The 21,256-nt window shown below is 33.4% G+C and overlaps 3 protein-coding genes across 5 annotated transcripts in view; all 3 read right to left on the reverse strand.

Moving 5' to 3' along the window:
• The window catches only part of LOC126857914 (cadherin-87A), a 173,973-nt gene extending 171,709 nt beyond the window's left edge, over positions 1-2,264 (reverse strand). Inside the window, exon 1 of one of the 2 annotated variants that reach the window (XM_050607802.1) lies at positions 2,093-2,264. The gene's annotated coding sequence lies outside the window, so the exon portion shown is untranslated. The remainder of the gene's footprint in view (positions 1-2,092) is intronic. The other variant, XM_050607801.1, reaches the window with a different exon arrangement.
• A 569-nt stretch (positions 2,265-2,833) lies between these two features.
• Positions 2,834-11,961, reverse strand: LOC126857970 (histone H2A.V). The gene is made up of 5 exons (XM_050607922.1): positions 11,879-11,961; positions 11,656-11,733; positions 6,611-6,724; positions 4,797-4,926; positions 2,834-4,361 (listed from the first exon to the last, which is right to left on the reverse strand). The coding sequence occupies exons 1-5, from the start codon at positions 11,879-11,881 to the stop codon at positions 4,300-4,302; spliced, it is 387 nt and encodes a 128-aa protein (XP_050463879.1). The 5' UTR covers positions 11,882-11,961; the 3' UTR covers positions 2,834-4,299.
• A 1,329-nt stretch (positions 11,962-13,290) lies between these two features.
• LOC126857957 (SPARC) lies at positions 13,291-20,811 on the reverse strand. Of its 2 annotated transcripts, none has more exons than XM_050607901.1 (6): positions 20,652-20,811; positions 16,637-16,719; positions 16,234-16,443; positions 15,645-15,863; positions 14,728-15,078; positions 13,291-14,395 (listed from the first exon to the last, which is right to left on the reverse strand). In XM_050607901.1, exons 2-6 carry the CDS (start codon positions 16,709-16,711, stop codon positions 14,342-14,344), a joined length of 909 nt encoding a protein of 302 aa, XP_050463858.1. In that variant the 5' UTR covers positions 16,712-16,719; positions 20,652-20,811; the 3' UTR covers positions 13,291-14,341. The 2 variants fall into 2 exon arrangements, with proteins under 2 accessions (XP_050463858.1, XP_050463857.1); XM_050607900.1 differs by having other exon boundaries at positions 20,703-20,799.
• Positions 20,812-21,256: the final 445 nt, after the last annotated feature.

Genomic DNA, 21,256 nt, shown 5'->3' on the forward strand with positions numbered 1-21,256 from the left:
GTTTAAACGGAGACGAAAGGCACGAAGAACATTCCCGTCGACCGTTCGCGCGAAACGCAAAACTCGACGTCGCGATTTTCGTCGTCACGTTGGCAATCCTCGCTCGAGTTACCGAAATTTAGCCGCGCGAATTCCGCGTAAAATTTGAAAATTGTAAATTCGAATTTCTTCGCCTGATTAAACGCGACGAGGCGCTTTTACACGATTTTACATATATAAAATATCGATAATTTTTCTATTATTCACATGTAATATATATATAATAGCATTTAATGATATTTATATAAAGAGAAAAAAATTAATTTATTATAATGTTTTCAATTTTATTCTTAACTTACTCTATCTTATTTTTAGCTGAAAGGCAAACAGATTTATCCACTCAATTCTCAATCCAATTTCATTGTGTGAGACGTTAGACATCGTGAATAAGTAAAGATAAGACGGTACTCGAAGAATTAAAATGAATTAAAGAAATTAAGAAATTATCTTTTAATTGAGTTATTTGCTTTCGATTACGTTTCTAAAAGATTTCGTGTACTTTAATTCACTCAATTTGTTAGATATTAAAGGCGATCGTAATTACATTCTTCCCATCTACTGCAACCATAATTACATGCACATTAATCCTTGCACTCTAATATCTCCCGCTGGGAATAATTAATAAATAATCATTCTAGTTTATAGATGTAATTATGTAAATCAAATTTAATTGATTATATAAAAAATTAATCTACTACATCACTAATGTTATTAGAAAATAAATGAAAAAAATTACAAATATCAAATATATTATCAATCCGTAAAAATTTTCAAGTATCAAAAGATAAATATCATCAAAATATATAATAAAAAAAATATTACTGACAAAGAATTTATAAAATATTTAAAATAATTATTACATTTTATAACTTGCCTTTCAATTTGCAAAATTCAATAAAAATATTTCGTATATTTCTCTTTTTTATTAATCTATTATATTATAAATAATTACGCATTATATTGGTTTGCAAGAAAAATGTTATCACTTGGTATGCAAATTTTATACGAGAAAAAAAATTGTTAGATATAATAAAAGTACTCTAATAACATTTATCTATGTTCTGAATTAACAAAATCAAATTAATAATGTTTTTCCTATCACAAGTAATGTTCCAAATCTATTTCTTTTATTTTTCTTTTATCCGTAAATATTCTCTGAATAAAATTCAATTCTCATAATATTAAAGAAATATGTATTGAAAAACTATAATAACAATATTAAAATCTAATATTATTAGTTAAAGTTATATTAGTTAAACATATCTCTCAATAATAATATATAAAAATGTATATACAACATGTAATTTTGATATTATTACATCTTCTTTAACTTTCCCGTACAACTTTGGTCAATCGTAAACATCGATCATAAACATCAATGTCAACACGCTCATTGTAAATATAAAAAAAAACTTATCTGTATGAAAAACACCTCTCCTTCTGCGTTCTCAATAAAATTATTACGTTATTATTTAAAAATTACACACTTTCGATTTGTCGAACGATTCACTTGAATAACTTTAACCGCGGATAAACGAAGACTGGCTTCAACGAATATTCCGAAATCGAATTGATAATACGATACGTACAAAAAAGAAAGGTTTTTTTCCGCAAAAATTCTTTTCGTTCAAGAGAATTCTGCGTGCGATTAACACTGATCGCGAGCGAGGATCGCCGGTAAGAAACAATCACGCGCGAAGGCAGACGCGAATGACACGTAAACACCGGCAACGGTCGTGCGACAGCAGCAAGTAAGACAGACACAGACGCGGCAATCTTCAAGACGCGATGTACGATTTAAAAACAAAAAAAAATTGCTTCGCGCAAGAATGAGACGCGCGTCCGTCTTTCTCTACCTCTCTGCGTCGCACGAGAAGCGGAGAAAGGAATTCGCGTCCTCCGGGATATTACACTCTCGCTTCTGTTTTACGCGATTTGCCACCGCGAGCCCGGATCGCACGGGTCCTCGGTCTCGCGATGGAACGAAAGAGATACGCGCGTGTCTGTACGTATGCCTGCGTATCGCGATCGGTTCTTAGATCGAACGACTCACCGGGCGGTGACGGCGGAATTTCCGGAACTCAGACTCGGACGAGAACGCGATCGCGAACGTTTATGTTACTCCAGCCTCGCTTGGCCAACCGACTCGACCGTTCCCGTGAAAGGCAACCACAACTCTGAATGTTACGCCGCCGCGAGTGGGGAGCTCGAGCCTTCTCCCCTCCCTCTATCTCGCTCGCGCTCACCATCGGCGCGCGCGCTCTCTGTCTCCCTCCTCCTCGATCTCTCGCCAGTGAGCAGCTCGTCGAAAGAGCCGCCGGCGGGGACTTCCACAGCTTCAAGCATTGCTCACCAGATGGCACGCTCGCTCGCACACTAATGCACGATCAGGTATTGATGACAAGATCGTTTATATTTCAATCAGATATTATCGAATAGAGAAAATTCAAGCTTATTTATAAAGCCTGTATATATATATATATATATATATATATATATATATATATATATATATATCACATACTTTATGAGTCACTCATACTTTCTTTGATAATTTTTCTCATTATTCTTTAAAACACGTATTAATTAAAATACATATATAAATATATACGACGAACACACGTGCAATTTGTTTTCCTTTAACAGCGATATTATTAGTCTTTGTTTCTTTATTTCATTTACATTGGATTACTTGTAGAATTAAATCCTTTTCTTCTCTTTTTTTTATAGAACTGTATTTTCTTAAATCAAGATTTTATGTATTATATATTAATTTATGATTTATATGGAGAAATATTTAGTAATAAAATTTATTTTTATTATGAAAAAATGAACGTTTTACATATGGCTGGTGTTTAATGTACGGTGCGTTATTCCGTAAAGATACAGTAAAAATTATGTTTAAATTATACAGATAACGAAGTGACAAACATCAAAAGAAAATATGATTGAAGCAAAAATAAAAATACGCACGTCCTTATATGTGCTAATAATCTTTCAGATATCTCGAATCGTATTTCTATATCTATATCTCCGATTATATATTACAAAAATTGAAGTGTCAGTCTTCGCTATTGTTAAGATCGCAATGTCCAATAAATTTGCAATTAAACAATTTACAGTCTAATTTCTTTATCGAAATGAAAATGTGTTTAATTTCACAAGGTAATCCATACAATTTTTGATATTTGTTTTGTTACATTAACTTTCTGCATTTAACTAAAAACCTGTACATCTTGAACCGCATAAACTTTCCAAACTCTGGAATTGACTTCTATTGTGACTGTGTTGTGATCTGACAGAGAAAACGCGCAAAAAAAAAAAAAGAAAAAAAGAAAAAAAAAACTTGAGTACTGGTGAAAGAGCAAAGATTTTGAGATAATATTTAAATAGCAATTCGAAGATTGAAAACTATATCATATATTTCTATACGCATTTGGCAAAATGTGGAGTCATTCGAGTCGTGAACTCGGAAGTCACATGTGTAAACGTCCGTTTTGCATTTCTTTTTTTTTTCCGCTGTGACGAATCCGATGATAAGGAAATCTTTACTGTTTTATCCATATGTTAGAATATCGTACGCTGGCGTATACAATAAATTCAAAGTATACCAAAACTTTTTAAACGCTAAACAATAAATCAAATTGCGCGTAACGTTACACGTGACGCTACAATCAATATTTTTGTGAAAACAAATTTTTGATCAATATTTTGTTTGAAACAATATTAATAAGACATTTTTTTTGACAGTAGGATAACGCAATTTAAAAATGATTTAAATGAAATAAAATTAAGCAGTGATTCGATACAAGAACCGATAGCTTCGTCCGCGGTGTATCGTAAATAATTAAACATAATTTGAAGACGTTTTCACACGCCTTCTGATGCTTCCGCAGTGTTCGTAAGTTGCAAACTGTACCAAAGACTGTCGTTACCTCGAGCAAACAATGCTACAACGCATCGCTCGCAATACACTAAAAATTTCCTAGTCTCGGTCTACAATTCTCCCTGTCTTGCTCATTTGTCAATTATGTGATGAACATTTGTCTTTTTTTTTTACTCTCATTTTTATCTATATTAAATTATATATCAATATACTGTTTTATTTATATATCTATATATATCTCTATGTATATATCACGCCAGTCTCGCCATCGATTTAGTAACCTAGGTACACTTTGTCAACAAACACTGGATCAACTCTTTCCTGCTCCCATTTGCCCACGAATAATGAAATGTTCAATATCAATTATCGCTAAATTATGCTGGCTTCTGCGAACCCTTCTTGCCAATAAGCGATTTGTGGATATGTGGAATGACACCTGTAATCAAATAAAAACACACACAAACACATAAATTTCTTGCGTTTTACACTAATATAAATTTTTTGAAGAAAAATATTAAAATTTTATACAAAAACTGACAATGTGAAAATACATTCTGTTACACTGTATTAATACATCAATTAATAATAAAGTTAATAATTCTTAAGGTTATATATTGATCAGAATTAAAGTTCGACTGCGCCATGTTATTTTGGCTTTAAGCGATACTTAAAACTTTTGATTTTTGGCAAAAACCAATGTTATTTAGCTTTTAACTTTAGACTATAAGTTAATAAATGATGACATTATAGTCTGAAGCCAAAAAGTTTTAAGTCTCGCTTAAAGCCAAAATAACATTGGTGCAGCCTAAGTTATGTTAATAATTAATATAAATTACATTATATGGAAACAATAATATTAAAAGGAATATACCTCCTCCTGCAATAGTTGCTTTAATAAGACTATCTAATTCTTCATCACCACGTATGGCAAGTTGCAGATGTCTAGGTGTAATACGTTTGACTTTCAAATCCTTTGACGCATTTCCCGCCAATTCCAAAACCTAAACAAAAAAAAATTACAATTATTTAATGAAATATCTTAACTTTCAAAATTGAACAATAGAAACTTATTCGAGACACGACTATAATAATACTCAAAAATAACATTATATTCATTAACATATTACCATTTAGCTATTCAAAATTCCATTGCATAATATTATTCTCTCTTGCTTTAAACTTGCATTGTTATTAATAAATGCAAATGCTTTTTTGTGCAAAACATTTAAAAATAATATTATTTTCTTGTAGCCTAATACACCATATAGTATATTTCCTATCAAGATTTAATTGTATAATTGTTCTTACCTTAAGTTCTTGTAATTAATAAATGCAAATTAAAATTATTTTCATAAGCTGATTGATCAATTAATACATATTTATATATGCAATTTTTTTTCCTTTTTCTTCATTTCTTATTCTTTACAATACTTTTTATGCACACAATAATACAAAAAAGTCTGCACATGAAATTATTCAAATTTTATAGTTTGAAAGATTCTTAATTTTGAAAATTTCAGACCTTAACAAAAGAGCAAAATTCAGTATTAGTTGAAAGTAAAAGCAAAACTATTCCACAAGCAATCTTAAATATATAATTCTAATATTTATTTTTTTTTTCATTATTATGTTATTTCTTTCAATATTTATTCAAATAATTATCATAATTAACAAACATTTACAATATTGAGTTTTGTTATTTTTTTATATAGCAATATTTAAAAAAAAAAAAAATTCTCTAAGCTGCACAGGTAAATAATAAAATTAATTAATTTTTTACGCAATAAATATAAAGCATATAACAATATATTGATAACAATTATAATCGCATAAAGAACAAAGAAAATAGTAAATTATACAAAATTATTGTTCGCCAAATGAAATAAACCTCTAAAGAAAAATTTTAACTTCAATAAGAATGTAACGTCTTGACATTTTTAATTGACTATAATATATTTTGCTTAAAAATAAAGCGGGGAAAGTCGGCCATATTGTTTTGGCGAATATAGTGCTCTCAGATTCCTGCTGTGACGCTGCTGTTTATAACGTCTGCTCTCTATCGCATATCTGTATTTTCTCTTTTTATTTGTTATTCAGTCTTTCTTCATCTTCCTCTTTTCGCGTTTGAACTAACGTAAACGTTATTGAATATTTAATTATTAAATATATTTACGTTTAATTAAGTACATTACAGGTATTATATAATTATGCGTAAGCTTTAAAAAACATTTATATCAAATAAATTATTAAATGTAGCGATAGCAAAAAAAAATATATAATTTAATTATTAGATATTAATAGCACCAACGTGTGCAAGCGCAACAAATAAAAATCGAAACAATTTTCCAACATTGAGCATATTAATGTTTCTTTTAATCTTCGGTCTTACCTTACAATCTATATGACTCCATCCATTTCATCGTTATTATTTGTAATATTTACTTATTCGTTCCCTATACACTTCCTTCGCTTAACAGCTCAAGAGTTATTTTGTGTAAATATTTTTATTTTTATTTTGACTATATTGTCACGTTATTTCATTGACGTACATATGCTCAATTTCGTGGGATCTAATGGAGAGTTTTAGTTTCACAGTTCCAGTATCAGTTACAATCTTTCTCGCATTTTCTCTTTCCCCTCCCCTTTCTCTTTCACTCACACACGTACATACATATATTCACTTACCTCGGCCGTGAGGTATTCCAAAATGGCCGCACTATACACTGCCGCAGTAGCGCCTACTCGACCATGACTCGTGGTTCTGTTTTTCAAATGCCTGTGAATTCTGCCTACCGGGAACTGTAAGAAATCACTAAATTAGATGCGCTTTTTTATTCCAGACACGGGTCAAATGAAACACAAACGTATTTGTAATTAGACAGCCAGTATATATAAATATATGCATATAAATTTATTTTGAAGATTGATGAAAAAGATTGACGTCACATTGTACGTAATCCATGTAATGATACAAAAAGCTCGGTCATAATATGCGATTAAATTATAAGTTTGAAAACTCGCAAAACAGAGCTATTCATAACGGGTAATTATAATAAATTGGATAATTTGGTAAACATTACAATGTATCATATTTTTTCTCTTTCTTGGCTATCATGTGAATAATACACGTATATTAAACTGAACATTTTACTTACATTGTATCTAATCTATTTACAGAGTTCTATCACGAAATGTTATTGCTTACGTAATTATCATGACGCTGTGATAGATATAAATAAAAAGGCAAAACGTATAAGAAACGTTTACATTTTTTAATAATTATTTATTCAGAATGTTGCCAAACAACACTGAATTTTGTAGAAATGATAAAAAAAGGATAAGAAATAGAGGAGACACACAGATAATTAGAAACGTGTAATCATCATGTACATACAAAACATGTTTTTACTTTGACAAAAAAGACAAAACAAGTTGAAGAGCAATAGAGTAAACTAAATAAGGTAAACAATATTGTAAAAATTACCGCAATGAATAATAGATTTAATAAGAAGGGTCGTGGAAAAAATTAAACGATGTTATTCTGGAACTTTTTGTGTATATAGGACATTTCTTAATATATAAAAAGCATTCAAAAATTGATTAGACATAAAAATAACAAAAGAAAATTTATGTAAATTTCATTAATTCATATTTGAGATGGATATTTGTCGATGGTCAAGAATTGTGAAATAATTCGTGTGATGCGTTAAATATATTTAAAGGTATGTTTAGAAGAGAGTAAGCAGATCATTTTACGCGTTTCCTGGTAAAGCAAACAGCCGTTCGTCGCATGCTAAAAAACACCCTGTACATATCTAGCGAATCGTGAATAAACTACGTAAATAATGTTTGATATCCGAACGCAGTGCAACGTTCTTAGCTAATATATATTCACAACCATTGAGTTAGAGGCAATTTTATCCGAATACACAAAGCGCTTATATGAATCTCTTAGGCTCAAAATGTTTTATTTTTAAAATTCCTATTACAAATAACATTAAAAAGTAATAACTGAATCTTTATATAAGATTTAAAATATTTAATATTTATATTGAAAATTTTTTGCTCATCAATAATTCACTATCGGATGACAACTTTTATTATTGGAAAATTTTATATTAAAATACTTTATACTTTATATACAGATCTATATAGTATGTGTGACAGTTTTATGAGTGATAATAATTCTATATTACGTATTGATATCGACACTAATAGTTTGGAAACTAATTACTTTGAAATTTTTTATTGAATTTTTATCTGGTGCCCTCGCTTGTCTTAATTCGCCACTGATGACGCGTCTAGTGACTTCTGCCGGAACTTATACCGACGACTTCGTCGAGCCGAATGTTTTTCGAACGAGATCTATGTACGCGTCTACTACCCGTCCAAGAGATATCTGGCCGTCAGTTACGGCGTCAGCAGCTCTTGGCCGAGGCTAAATATCGAGCGATAAATAATGACACGTATTCGTTCCGCAGTCGAAACGATCAATCCGCGATTCAGCATCATTGGAGAACGTCTTCGTCGTAGCTGTCGTATCGTTGCCGACCCGGTTCCGTTCTCGCGGTAACAACGGCGAACGCACATATATTCCGCCTCGTCATTTCGGTAACTCGCGTCACTTTGTATCTTTTATTTCTGTGGCGAGAGCGGAAGTTTTCTCCCTTCTCGCTGTTTATCGAAAAGAAAAACGCGCGCGAATATCGGACCTCATCTCGTTCTCACGCTATGAATATCGAGCGGTTACGATTTGGCTCGCTGTTTCTCTCCATCACCATCTTTCTCTCTTTCTTTCTCTCGCCTTCGCTTCTATCCCCTTTCTCCCTCCTCTCGCACTCTCCAGCTTTTGGCACAAAGTTTCGTCATCCGACATACGCCGAGAGACGCGTTTGAGAGAATCTCGCTCTAAGGCGCTCGACGGTTGCTCTAAAATTCCGTTCGTAGATTCTCTCGCGTGTCGATTGCACTCTCGCAAGTGGCTGGTTTCCTCCTCCTCCTCCTCCTCCTCCTCTTCCCCTTACCCAAGCACGGTCGATATTGTTGCACAATAATTTTGTCACCGCTGATACCGAGTACACGATCGACATGTCGAAATATCGCGCTTCTATAAAATAAGACTGAAACCACGAGAGAGATGAGAATAAGAATCTAAAACATGTATGTAAAACATATATCTAATCAAGAAAATTCAAGTTGATCAAAATAAATTTAAATTTTACATTCTATTTTCTATTTATTATATGTATAAAATATAAATCTACCGTTTTTTATTCGTGTCTACGCTTATCAGATCGTATTATGTGAGCATATATATATATATATATATATATATATATATATATATATATATATATGTGCATTTTCGTTATTGTAATCATACTACATTTAACTTTGAGATAAGATTAAGATACGATATAGTCCGCAAGGTAGTTAAAACTTTTTTATCTCTGAAGCATACACACATACAGAATAGTATTTTCATAAAAATCACTCGATGAATCATAACAGAAATATTTAATTTTTCCACAAAATTACAATTAAACCAAACGGATAAAGTAAATCTAAAATTTAAGTAAGTAAATTTCACAAAATTAGAAAAAAAGCACTTAACTTTGTAACTTTTATTGCAATTGAAACTCATTTAATGTGATCAATTTCTGCACGTCCTCTGTGTATGTGTGTGTGTGTATATATATATATATAATTTTTTTTTTTTTTTTTTCAAAGTACGATCAAAGTATCATCATTAATTTTTCTGACAGTCATTAGCAAAATGACTCGAAACAGATTATCTTGCAGACATGCTGATCTCTTTTCGGAGTGTGCAAACTGTGTATCTCGAAATAATCTTATTTGCCAAATATTATTGGCGGTGAAATTATCGCGCAGTAATATCGACTCGTAGCATAAGTGCCCGCCACTTCAAGACCCTATATTCACATACCGCATTTAGCGCTAAATCAGCTAAATGTAGCTGCGCACGATCTTCTAGACAAGAGAGCAGACAAAAGAATGTTTATCGCGTTTAACATTAAATGTGGAAAATAAATATGGATTTTGTTCATCGATATGGCATCGAGAAGGACATTATCACACGACGGACATCCCATTTGAAGGATAGACTGTGCTTTAGTGTTGCAATTAGAATTTTTAAGAACACGACAAAAGAGAAAGAGCATATGATAATGTGTCAAAAAAATACAAAGTTGATTATTCTCTTGAAATTCTCTTTCCTCACAAATAGCGATAACACTAATTTATAGATAGGTATATTTTTCCATTTTCATTTCCGTTATCAACCGAAGAAAATGTTAAAATAATTAAAGTATTTCTATTGAACTGCAATTAAATCAAACAGAGAGAATATAAATTTAAAATCCCAAAATCATTAGAAAAGCACTGAACTTTCGCTACTAACTTTTATCGCGATGAAATCCAATGAAAGTTAAAATAATATTAATTTTTAATTATCAAGTATAATTTACAATAATTATAAATTAAGTAAAAAATTTATATTTGTTTAAATATGTGTAATAAAGCAAAGTTGTATCAATTTTTGAAAAAAAAAAAAGAAAAAAAAAATCTTTTTCGCTAGATATGACTGTTTCCGAACACATTCAGCATTATGTAACAACTTCGATTTGATTCAATAGAGTTTTGCTACACAAATCACTGAAATAGTAGTCAAAATTGTATTTCACGTTAAATGGCGGGAAAGAAGAGTAGAGGGAGGGGAGGCATTTTCGTGCGACGAGATGGAATTTCACACTGCAGAAATGATGATCTCGAAAATCGCTATGCCGTTTACGCGCGTCCAACGTGATGAACGATGAGCCGATCGATGAGATAATCGCGATTGAAACGACGCGCGATAGACGCAATGAACAAACTGACGAGAATGGACCGACGTGCCGTTCGAATTTGCAATTCTCGCGCCTCGCCGATTCGATCCGACCGCGGAATCGTAAACAATTCTGTGCAATCGGCACTCGGGGTTAAGTCGACGGATGAACGTCGATGCACGTACGTCGATATAAATTCGCAATCGTGGATATCATGCGATACACGCGTCGCGATAAACATAAATACGATACAAGCGTGCAAGTAGCAAAAAAAAAGTCGGCGTCGGGTGTATCGATGACAACCGCAGAGACGGAAACAACAAACGGCGAACGGAAACGACGCGTCGCTCGACAACTTGGCTGTACTAAAGTCGAATTAGCGCGATCGCGACGAATGGTAAAAATTGGTTGTCGATTTACAGAGCGTCGCCGAGGTCATCACAGAGTTGAAAAACCGCATAAAAACGATTAATTGATTGGAGGAACAATTAAGCCGGTCCGGCTGTATTCGCGCGTTTCAAAACGATAGTGAACCATACGCGACGTATATTCGAAAAATAAATCGTCTCGCACGCCCGCTTCTCGAAGGTTCGGTGTGACGCGTGTAGAGCGAGAAACGCGGCGCCGTCGCGCGCACTTACGACGAATCCAGGCGAGTTGCGAGCCGTCGAAAAACACTTTGCCGGTTACGGCTCTGAGAGTCGGCTGGGTTTTTCGCGCCAACCATGATGATTTAACCTGCAAGGCCGGGAGAGCACACGAGAGAGAGAGAGAGAGAAAGGAGGAAAAGTTAATCAGTCGAGACGCGCGAGCCGAGGATACGCGTGTTCACTCAAATCGATTCCGCCAACCCGTACACGTTCTCAACGTCGAATCACGACTCACCTGCAGGCCGGCTCTAGCCGAGCGCGAGACCGCCTTCGCCTTTGCCTTGCCAGAGTCCTTGCCCGCCTTACCGCCAGCCTGTTCGGACACAAAAATCACGGTTAATTTGCGAGATGCAACTGCGAAACTCCGTCAGTCGACGGAGAAGACTCGGCGGCGCGCGTGGATATCGACAGCGGTCACGGATGGCCGTCGAGCGCGTCAAAAACACGCGGATACTCACCATTGCGCGACGTGGATATACGGCACGCACACAGCACGAAAGACTCGCGAGCAATCACGAACGACGCCGTCTAAACGCGACGAGCCCGCCAAATGCGCTTGGCGCTACTGACGCGTCCCGCGGTCGCATCACGTGACCGCGCGTCAGCCAATAGGAGCCAAGTAGTGAACGAATCGAGCGCTATCTGTCGACTCATTTGACGAGTTACCGGTTCAGCTATAACCATAGACCGTATACTTATGTGGATGGACTTGCACGCTTTTATTGAAAGTAAGAAGATGGCATTGTAGTGAAAAAGGACAATAGAAAGTCACGAATACTTTCCTTGTTCCGATTTTTATGGACTCAGGCAGGAGAATCAAACAAAGAAAACATCCGATTTTCTGTTGTTCTCTCTTATACTAATACTTCTCTTACTACTCACTTACTGACACTGACTTTTTATCTCCAATAAAAACGCGTAGTATCTATAAATATTAGTCTATGGTGATAACGTTTCCGGTCAAGACTCGTGCGCATACTTATGCGCGACTAATTCTTGGTCGCCTCCGTCACATGCCCGTCGTCATTTTGTCAATGAGCTATATGACTGGTCGTATAAATAAAAATGAAGTAAACAGAGGCAAAAATAAGGTAGAGCATATTTACCATGATTTACTTATATGTCTTGTTATAAGAAATTGTATAAAATATCGAGCCGTGTTTTATTGTTGACATCTTCGACAATAAAAGTTTATATATTGAAGTTTAAATATTGAAGTAGACATCACGCACGTTATTGCGTTACAAACGTTACAAATTACGATGAACTACGATTTACTAATTGTTGATTTTATCTCCTTTGTATATATACATATATACAGTTAAAATATTTTGCTTTTTTCGCAACATATGTGAAATTTGTTTTTAAAATAATTAACACATAAACACAGATTGTGTTCCAATCTGATGAATATATATTACGAACAAAATGATCATTTAATATGCGATAAAATAATATATTTAATAAATAATATATTTACTCAATATAATTCTTCTAATATAAAATATGTTTGCAAAATTGTATTTGTCAAATATTATTGATTCTTGTGCTCAATAACATTTATTAATAGAAAAATATATATTAATTAAAATGTTTTTTTTTCATACATTATTAAATATCTTGATTTTAAAATATTCTGTAATGTAATTTAACTACATTTCTTTAAACAGATTAAAAGTTACATCTTAACAACAAAAAGAGAATGGGGAGTAATATATTTGCAACGGAACGGACGTATTATTTCTCTTTATTATCGGAAGAAGGCAGTGATTTTATACAAAAAAAGTATATAGAAAATAATGTTACGGGATAACGAAAATTATACTACAAAAGGAGCGCGAACGCGAATTTTTATATTGAACGTGTGAGCTAACTTCATAATATATATTTCAGAAAAGTATACATATTCTTTCTTGGAAGACATTATTCTCGAAAGGAGAATTAATTTCTACGATCACAATTCTGGATCATCGTGGATGGCAAAACGGACGGTTATGTAATGATGACATATGGCGGGGCGGTCACAAAATGGCGAGTAAATATGTAAAAGATCCGCATTATTCAAATATTTCGCACCGACGAGTTTGTCGAAATAGTTTGTCAAAATATTCCAATATTCCATTTACATTTATTTTTAGCTTTAGTCATATTTCTCGATAAATTTCTCTTCTTTTAAATAACAAAGTGATACATTTATATTTAGTACAATTTACTTTTGTACGTTCTATTTATGCTTTTACGTTTCTATTATGCTTATGGAGATATATCTTTTCTTTACTGGAACTCAAATTCTCTGAATCGTTTCTAAAAATCAAATTCTTTGCATTCTTCTGCATTTCTCGAAAAAACAAAATATCTGTTTGCATGTATCGTATCGTTATTCTTTTGACTTGAGTTCGAATTAATTGAATTATGCGATTGTAAGTATCGAGATGCATCAACATTCGATTGCATATTGGAATTTGAATTCTTCCTATCCGCGTCGGTTATAATCGCGAATTGCGTCGCCGTGCACCAGGTTGCGACGAGGCCTGTATTATTGAGGAGCCCATTTGAAGCAGTTCGATTGTTGGTTGCTTGGCACGTAACGAGGAGACCAAGGCATGGCATATCGGCATCGCAATGATACGGCCTTGTCGCGCTGTATCGACTCGTCGATGGGTGCGGGGCCTGCGTATTGCCGCGTTCACGCACGCGCGTTTGCGATAATTTTTCCCGCCATTTTTATCTACTCCTCCCTCCCCTGCCGTACTCTGTTGTGCCCTGCCCTTCCCTACGCGTTACCTGCGCCTCTTCGCGCCCTTCCTTGACCGTTTGCCTGTCCTGTTATTATGTTCGCATATTCCGATCTCTTCTGTTCTCTCGTCTAATGTCGTTCGCGCCCCTCTTCCATCCTTCTCCGAGAAGGATTCGATGTATCTCTAATGCTCGTGATTCGCTTCCGCTAATTCATCGCACTTGTCATCTATATCATCCTGAAATTATAATTATATTGTTAGAATTAATTAAAGTATATGCGTTGTCAGAAAAATCTTATCTCGATCAGATTTCTCAATATTCTTTAATAACATTATTATTCATCATTGATATATCCATTAATATATTATATCATATTAATATATGATTATTATTTTATTATTTAGAAATGCATCAAAGAACGTTTCAAGAAAATAGAGAGGAATATCACACATACAATATCCAATATGAAGAGTTCATATAAGGAATGTTTTGGCTTTGTAATACTTGATATAATATAAGAAACTCTTTTTCGTCTGGAGAGGAATAATCAGGAGAAAAAGATAGATACCTCGTCGAGCTCTAGACACTTGCCCCACTCGATCAACGTAATCTTATGATCATTATCGATGTCACAAGAATCGAGGAAGGGCGCAATACAATGTTCGAGAGCCATTAAGGGTGCCCTGATCGGGAAGAGCTCGTGTCTGGACACCGCCCGGTCGTGCGGATGCCCATCCAAGTCGCACCATTTCCAAATAGCCGCGTTCGCCCAACGCAATGTGTGATTGGTTTCGGCCTCGCGTTGCATCTTCAGATAATGCGATGGCAATTCTTGTCGATCTGCCAAATCGCGCATAATATTGAACAACCAGTCGCGCATTCGTCTGGGAAAGTCAGCCCTGTCCTCCTCCTTGCACATCTACAAACAAATTTAGCATTTCTTAAATGATTGAAAAGCGTTCTGAAAAGATTTCGAGAGAATTGATAAAAATTTTATCTCTAAATTATTTCCTAATCTTCTACACGAATACATCTGATTAATAAAAATTATTTATGTAAACATAGTGCAAAATTATTTTGCTGTATAAAAATAATAGATAATAGTAGATAAAATATTAAATTAAATGAAACGCATTCTATTTTCTATCAAAGCAAATGCTTGATGAAAAAAATAACAAAATTCTCTTTATAAACCCTCGGGTATGAAAAATTTATTTTGCTTTTTCGCAATCAAGAAAAAACAATTGTTTATTTATAAAAACAAAGTGATAGGGAGATGCAAACGATATTTTTCTATAGAATAAAAATACATAATTTTTTTTTATTTTTTTTTGTTTAACAAAATTATATTCTTAGAAAAATACGACTTTTAAAAAGCGATATACATATTTTTTCAAAAGATTAAAGTAATAGAGGTTTTAATTTCCTACTTGGTAGATATATACTGTATGAAAAGCGTTACATTTGTAACGGAATAATACTCACGGGCATCTGTCGGCACTCTCCATAGTACTCGATGTGAACATGTTGATAATCGGGGCCCCTACACCTGGCGTCACCGGTATTGCAAAAGCAACGCGCTTGATAGACCTCGCAGTCGCTACCGAAGGTCTCATTATAGTTGGTGCAGACTTTGCGACGTGGATCGACCTCCTGGTTGCAGAGCTCCACGCAAATGCACTCGGCCGTGCCCTCGTCCGTAATCTGAAATCAAAAAAATTCCTCACATTTTCCTTTTTATTCTCATCTATTATAAAAAAAGAATAAGTATTCTTATATAAATTCTTATATGGTAATATATTAAGACGCATTTTTTTTATTTCTCATATTCGGTATTTTATTGTTATTGAATATTAGATGCTGGAGATGATAACAAAGATCTAGAGGACTATTATAGGCAAACAAATAAGAGCTTCAAGATTTAAGAATCTTAATTAAAAAATTTAATTCAGGATAAATTTTCTAGATAATATTTTAAGCTACTTATTTACAACACGCGAATTAATCTTTATTGTTTGCCTTGTTGTACGGCAATTATTTTAGATTTATGTAAAGTATTTTCTTTTCAATGAACCTTGCAAACGCGACCAGCGCCGCAGTGTTTGTCCAGGCACGGGTCTGCCTGGAGCCGCTGCTTCGATCCAGCCTCGTTTCTGCCATTTTCGAGAGTGACCTCAGCGTCCTCCGCCTCCTCGGCTATTTCATCAGCTTCCAACATGTTCATGATCTCATCTTGCATAGGTACCTCCGTTGTGGTCGTACGACGTCGATATTTCCGTCTGTGCTGATAATGGATTCAGATCAAATTAGATTAATACATACTATTTTTGTAGAATACTATTTCTCTCTTTTATATTTTATATTTTAAATAATAGACGATAATTGAATATTTTTAAATATAATCGATATTTTCTCTCTTTCTTATAGAAAAGATTTTATGATAATTCATAATGCGTATCGTTGAACGATAGTAATACCTGTTGGGCGGACACATCCACTATCAGGACCGCCAGGAACAACCCGATCAACAATAGCTGCAGCTTCGTCCGCATTGCGATTTCTACGACAAATCGATGCATCTCCTTTAACAATTAATGGATATAAAGCAGAAAGAATGGTATTTAATTTTAACAAAGTTTAATCTGGAATATAAGATTGAATTAACTATCATTGTAAAACGGACACTTTGACTTAAATTATTTTTGTTACTTTCTATACGTTTTAAGTATGATTCTGGCTTTGATTATCAATGTCCTTATTTTGTATCTAATATACAGAGTAATTTATCAAACAATTTCCAACAGCTTTCAAATTCTGCATATTTCAATACTGTGAGGAATCGACCGTAAAGTTAAAAAACTCAGATTTTTCTCGGAATAGATCCAAGTCTCAGTGCCGAAACAAGGTTAATATCCCTGAGCTAAATCGGGTGCAAGCGAGTCTAAACGTGTAAATAAATCAACCATCCATTTCTCGCGTCCAATGCTTTATTACCGCGAACGTTCTCAATTGACGTTGGCAGAAAGACGAGAGTCGCGAAACATTCGTTCGAAAAAAAAATCTACTTAAGTCGACTGCGTAACGCGAACACGCACGCACGCACCGATCAACGGGTCAACGCGAAACCAACGATAAATCTCGCGGGACCTTAATAGGAGCAACGAAGCGATAACCTAGATATATATTTGAAAACTAAGAATCGTTTCACAGATACATCCGGACTGGGGCGGGGTCTCGAATACTCTTTTAATCCGCGTGATTCGTTATATGCTGCCGCAGCGTCGTTCCTTCATTCTCGTCATCTTTTGCATATGACATAATAATTGGTTTACGACGTCGCCTCATTGCTGCATTTTAAACAACGATGAAGGACGCATAACGCCAGCGGCTGCTGCCTTTGTCAGCGATGAAACTTGAACGCGATCGAATTTGTCTTATAAAACAAAATTTTAACAAAAAAATATTTAATCTACTTCGAATATATTATTTAATATACGAACGTTACGTAATTAATGACTATAAAATGCAACATTTTTGAATTTATAAATTAAAATATATATGTGTTATATATATATATATATATATATATATATATATATATATATATATATATATTTGTCCGTGTGATGTATCTATTTTCATTAAATAATGATCATCATTTATATAAAATTCTTTAAAATAATTTTATTGAGAAATAGAATTAATAAAAGAAACGTGCTCACATAACTATTTTTAAATTTGTATCCAAAATGCATGAGTAACATCTTTATATTTCAATCTAAATTGAGAAAGTGAATATTATATTCAGATTTTATACATTAAATTATAAAGAAATGATAGATGAGAACCAGCCATTGAATTGATTGATATCGTAATGTGTACATCGTGTACAGAAAAACTGCTAATCTTATCAAAACAGCCATAATTCGTCACGAAAAATTGCGTAATAGTTTATTTCGGTGACTATTAATACATAACTGCGTATAGACCGAACGAGAGGAGGATTATAAGTTTCTACGTAATGGGTTAAGGTCTCGTCTCATCTTCTCCATACGGAGAAGTCCGGATGCTGACCGCTCAACATCATCTCGGCGTTGCAGCGCGTTCGCGGTACGTCGCGCGGTTCTCCAGAAAACGTAGCGCTCATACGCGCAATGTGCGTATGAATCGCACGCACGGCACATGGCCCCCTTTTTTTATCGCGTCGCTGACGACGTGGGCGAATCGTTTGCGTGAGCGGACAGAAAGGAGAATATTATTTTAACGAATACACACAATCCATACATTTCGAATATTATTTAACTTCATATTATTATTTCCTATTATATTATTTAAATTTATATGAAAAACAATGAATGATTGTACTACGAATGGAATCTATAATATGTTGATTGGTCAATGTGCACAAATACAGATGAGACTTTGATAATTTTAATTAAAGTTGTTATACAATAGATGATTTAATGATAAAATAAATATAACTTTATTTCAAAAAAATGTTGCGTGTTGAAATGAAAAGCAAATTAACATGTGTGAATATATGTATATATATAGTTGCGAAATTATAATAAACTTTACCAATTAAAATTGATGTGTGAAAAAAGAGTAAATATATATTGAAGAGAAAAGAAAAATGTAAAAAGAATGGCGATTTTATTAATTGCAGGCAATATGGAGGTTCAAAGAAATGTGGATAAATCAATATTTGTTCTATCAATATAACGTAAAATAATGTAGACAAAGTTTTGAAAATACGTTATTTTCAATCTTTCATCTGTTTAAGTCCACCATTACGCCTACGAAACATAGAATACCATAAAACTTGGAACATCAGAAACTCGTCTTCTCCATGTTCAAGTACTAGTTCCACCAACGTGGAATTAAAAGTTAACTAGTTTGCTGACGAGATATTCGAGCTGAATGCATTGATTCAATTCGTCCAATTACTCAATCAATTTGTTCATCGAGGAAGTTTATATGCGAATTAATATTATTATTAATATATAAGAAATGATATAAGATATACATATGTAGCTCTTAATGAAAATTATTTACAACACCATTTCTACGAAGCAATTCTGGAAAACAAAATTACAAAAATTTATTGCAAGAATTGTATAATGCGATGATATGTAGTTTAATCAAATTTTTATAGAGTCCAAGAATTATCTTTAAAATAAAATCAAAATTTTCAATCTCATTATTCATTTCTTATTTTCAAAAAGTATGATATATCTCTATATTTTTTACGAAAGAGTAAATTTTTTCAAAAATGATACGTTCAAAACAATTTCTTATCGATTTTAGTCTTGAACTCCTGCATACTGTGACATGAAAAAAGGTCGAATGATTAAGTTGGTTCAAAATAACAATATCACGGAGAGCATTACTGTTCTAACTTAAGTTATCTGTTATTATAGATAAGCATAGAAAGTTGCAAATATAATGCTTTATGCTATTTTTCGTACAAATCAATTTTTTTCTCATTTATAATTCAATAGTATTTTTAGTAAGTGACGTAAAGTATAAACTATAAATGCAAACGCGACACTTTTCGTTAACGATTGTAAAATGATAATATCTTTCTTTTCTAGGTCTCCGCATAATGACAGTACCTTAACGAACAAAGGATGTTGGATTTCCATCCCAGAAAGGACACGATTTCCGAGTAATATATGACAGGAGATAAGTAGTGGGTACGCCCACTGATATAAAACATCCATCGTATGCAGTTCTATAAGTGACTCAAATTAGCATGTACAGAAATTAATGAGACATTTTTTGCTGACGTAGTAATTTAATTTTAAATATATTATTTTCGTTTCTATCAATTTATTTGATTTGAAATATATATATATATATACTATGTATATTTACGTATTGACGCGCGTGATAAAAAGTTTAGCAGAAATTCTGTAGAAAGTTGAAAAAACTTTGTTAAAAATGAAAGATGCTAAAATGATCCCTAAAAAGGGTCCCTCATAATACAAGATAATCAGGTAATTCTGATATGTCCAGGTAGCTGTTTGTCGGATACATAGAGTGTTAATCCGTATATATATATACCAATAATAATTGTTTGACAACACATATATTTTACTATTACTTTTAGAATTGTAAATGTTACTTGCGTTCCTCAGATCTAATTAACTTGAAACATTTCTATATTTCTTTATGTTTTAATAGAAAAATATGTCTTCCCTAGGTATATCAATGGCAAATTCGATTTTAAAAAATTATCCAGATTAATTAATTTAAATATAGAATTTATTTTATAGATATGAAATTAATTATATTTTAAATGTAAAGATTAGGATAATATTCGCAAGAAGAAATCGTACAGTAAAAAAAATCAAGCATTTGAATATAAATGATAAATTATTTATACATATTAATTATCACAAGTAACAACAGTGATCAAAAATATCTTAAACATAGGAACCGCAGAATGATAAGATCTTGACAAGACGAAAAGTCGCAAATTGATCATACCTCGCGTTGGTTTTCCTCGCGAACCACTTTCTCCGTTCACTCAAAGTGTACCTTTTTCAAGAAGGTTCAAAGAGAAACAACCCTCCAAATCGGCCGCTGGACCGTTACTGACTGCGCTCGAGACGTATCGCATCGCGCCGAGCTGTCCGGAGCGCGCGGCCGGAGAGGAAAGATGATCTCATCTCTTGCGTGCATTTTTTTCTTTTTTCTACACCCTCGTCTGATCTTTCCGCCGCACGCGCGTATACGTATGTCCTACTGTCACTCTTACGTGTCCGTCTTACGCAATGCGTACAATTCGCGAATAATCGACTGTCTCGACAAAATCTCTACTTTCCTCGGGTTTCCGACTCGATATCGATTTCTGAAGATTGCTTAAACTTCCAATCAGAAATTTCGCTATACTCTAATAAAAGTTGGCGTAAATTTAACAATCGAATCAGAACTAAATTAGTTAATCATACCTATATTTAAAAAATTATTGTATTTTGACCAAAATTAGAAATTCACGTCTTGATATCAAGATTAAAAAAACTGAATAATCAGTTAGTTAATCGGCAGTCATTTGAAAAATTAAAATATCTTGTTTGCATTATATTTACTTC

This window comes from Cataglyphis hispanica, chromosome 23, assembly GCF_021464435.1.
Source record: "Cataglyphis hispanica isolate Lineage 1 chromosome 23, ULB_Chis1_1.0, whole genome shotgun sequence".
In the NCBI taxonomy this organism is placed as follows: Eukaryota; Metazoa; Arthropoda; class Insecta; order Hymenoptera; family Formicidae; genus Cataglyphis; species Cataglyphis hispanica.

Bases quoted from the DNA above. Each gene is read 5' to 3' on its own strand.
- LOC126857970 (XM_050607922.1), bottom strand. The intron at 6,725-11,655 runs GTGAGTCGTGAT...GATTTCTTACAG, and splicing joins CGGCTAGAGCCGGCCTGCAG to TTCCCGGTAGGCAGAATTCA. The intron at 4,362-4,796 runs GTATATTCCTTT...ATTTGATTACAG, and splicing joins AGCAACTATTGCAGGAGGAG to GTGTCATTCCACATATCCAC.
- LOC126857957 (XM_050607900.1), bottom strand. From the start codon at position 20,784: ATGCGATACGTCTCGAGCGCAGTCAGTAACGGTCCAGCGGCCGATTTG. The intron at 16,720-20,702 runs GTACACTTTGAG...GATTTGTCGTAG, and splicing joins TTTGAACCTTCTTGAAAAAG to AAATCGCAATGCGGACGAAG. The intron at 16,444-16,636 runs GTATTACTATCG...ATCCATTATCAG, and splicing joins TGGATGTGTCCGCCCAACAG to CACAGACGGAAATATCGACG.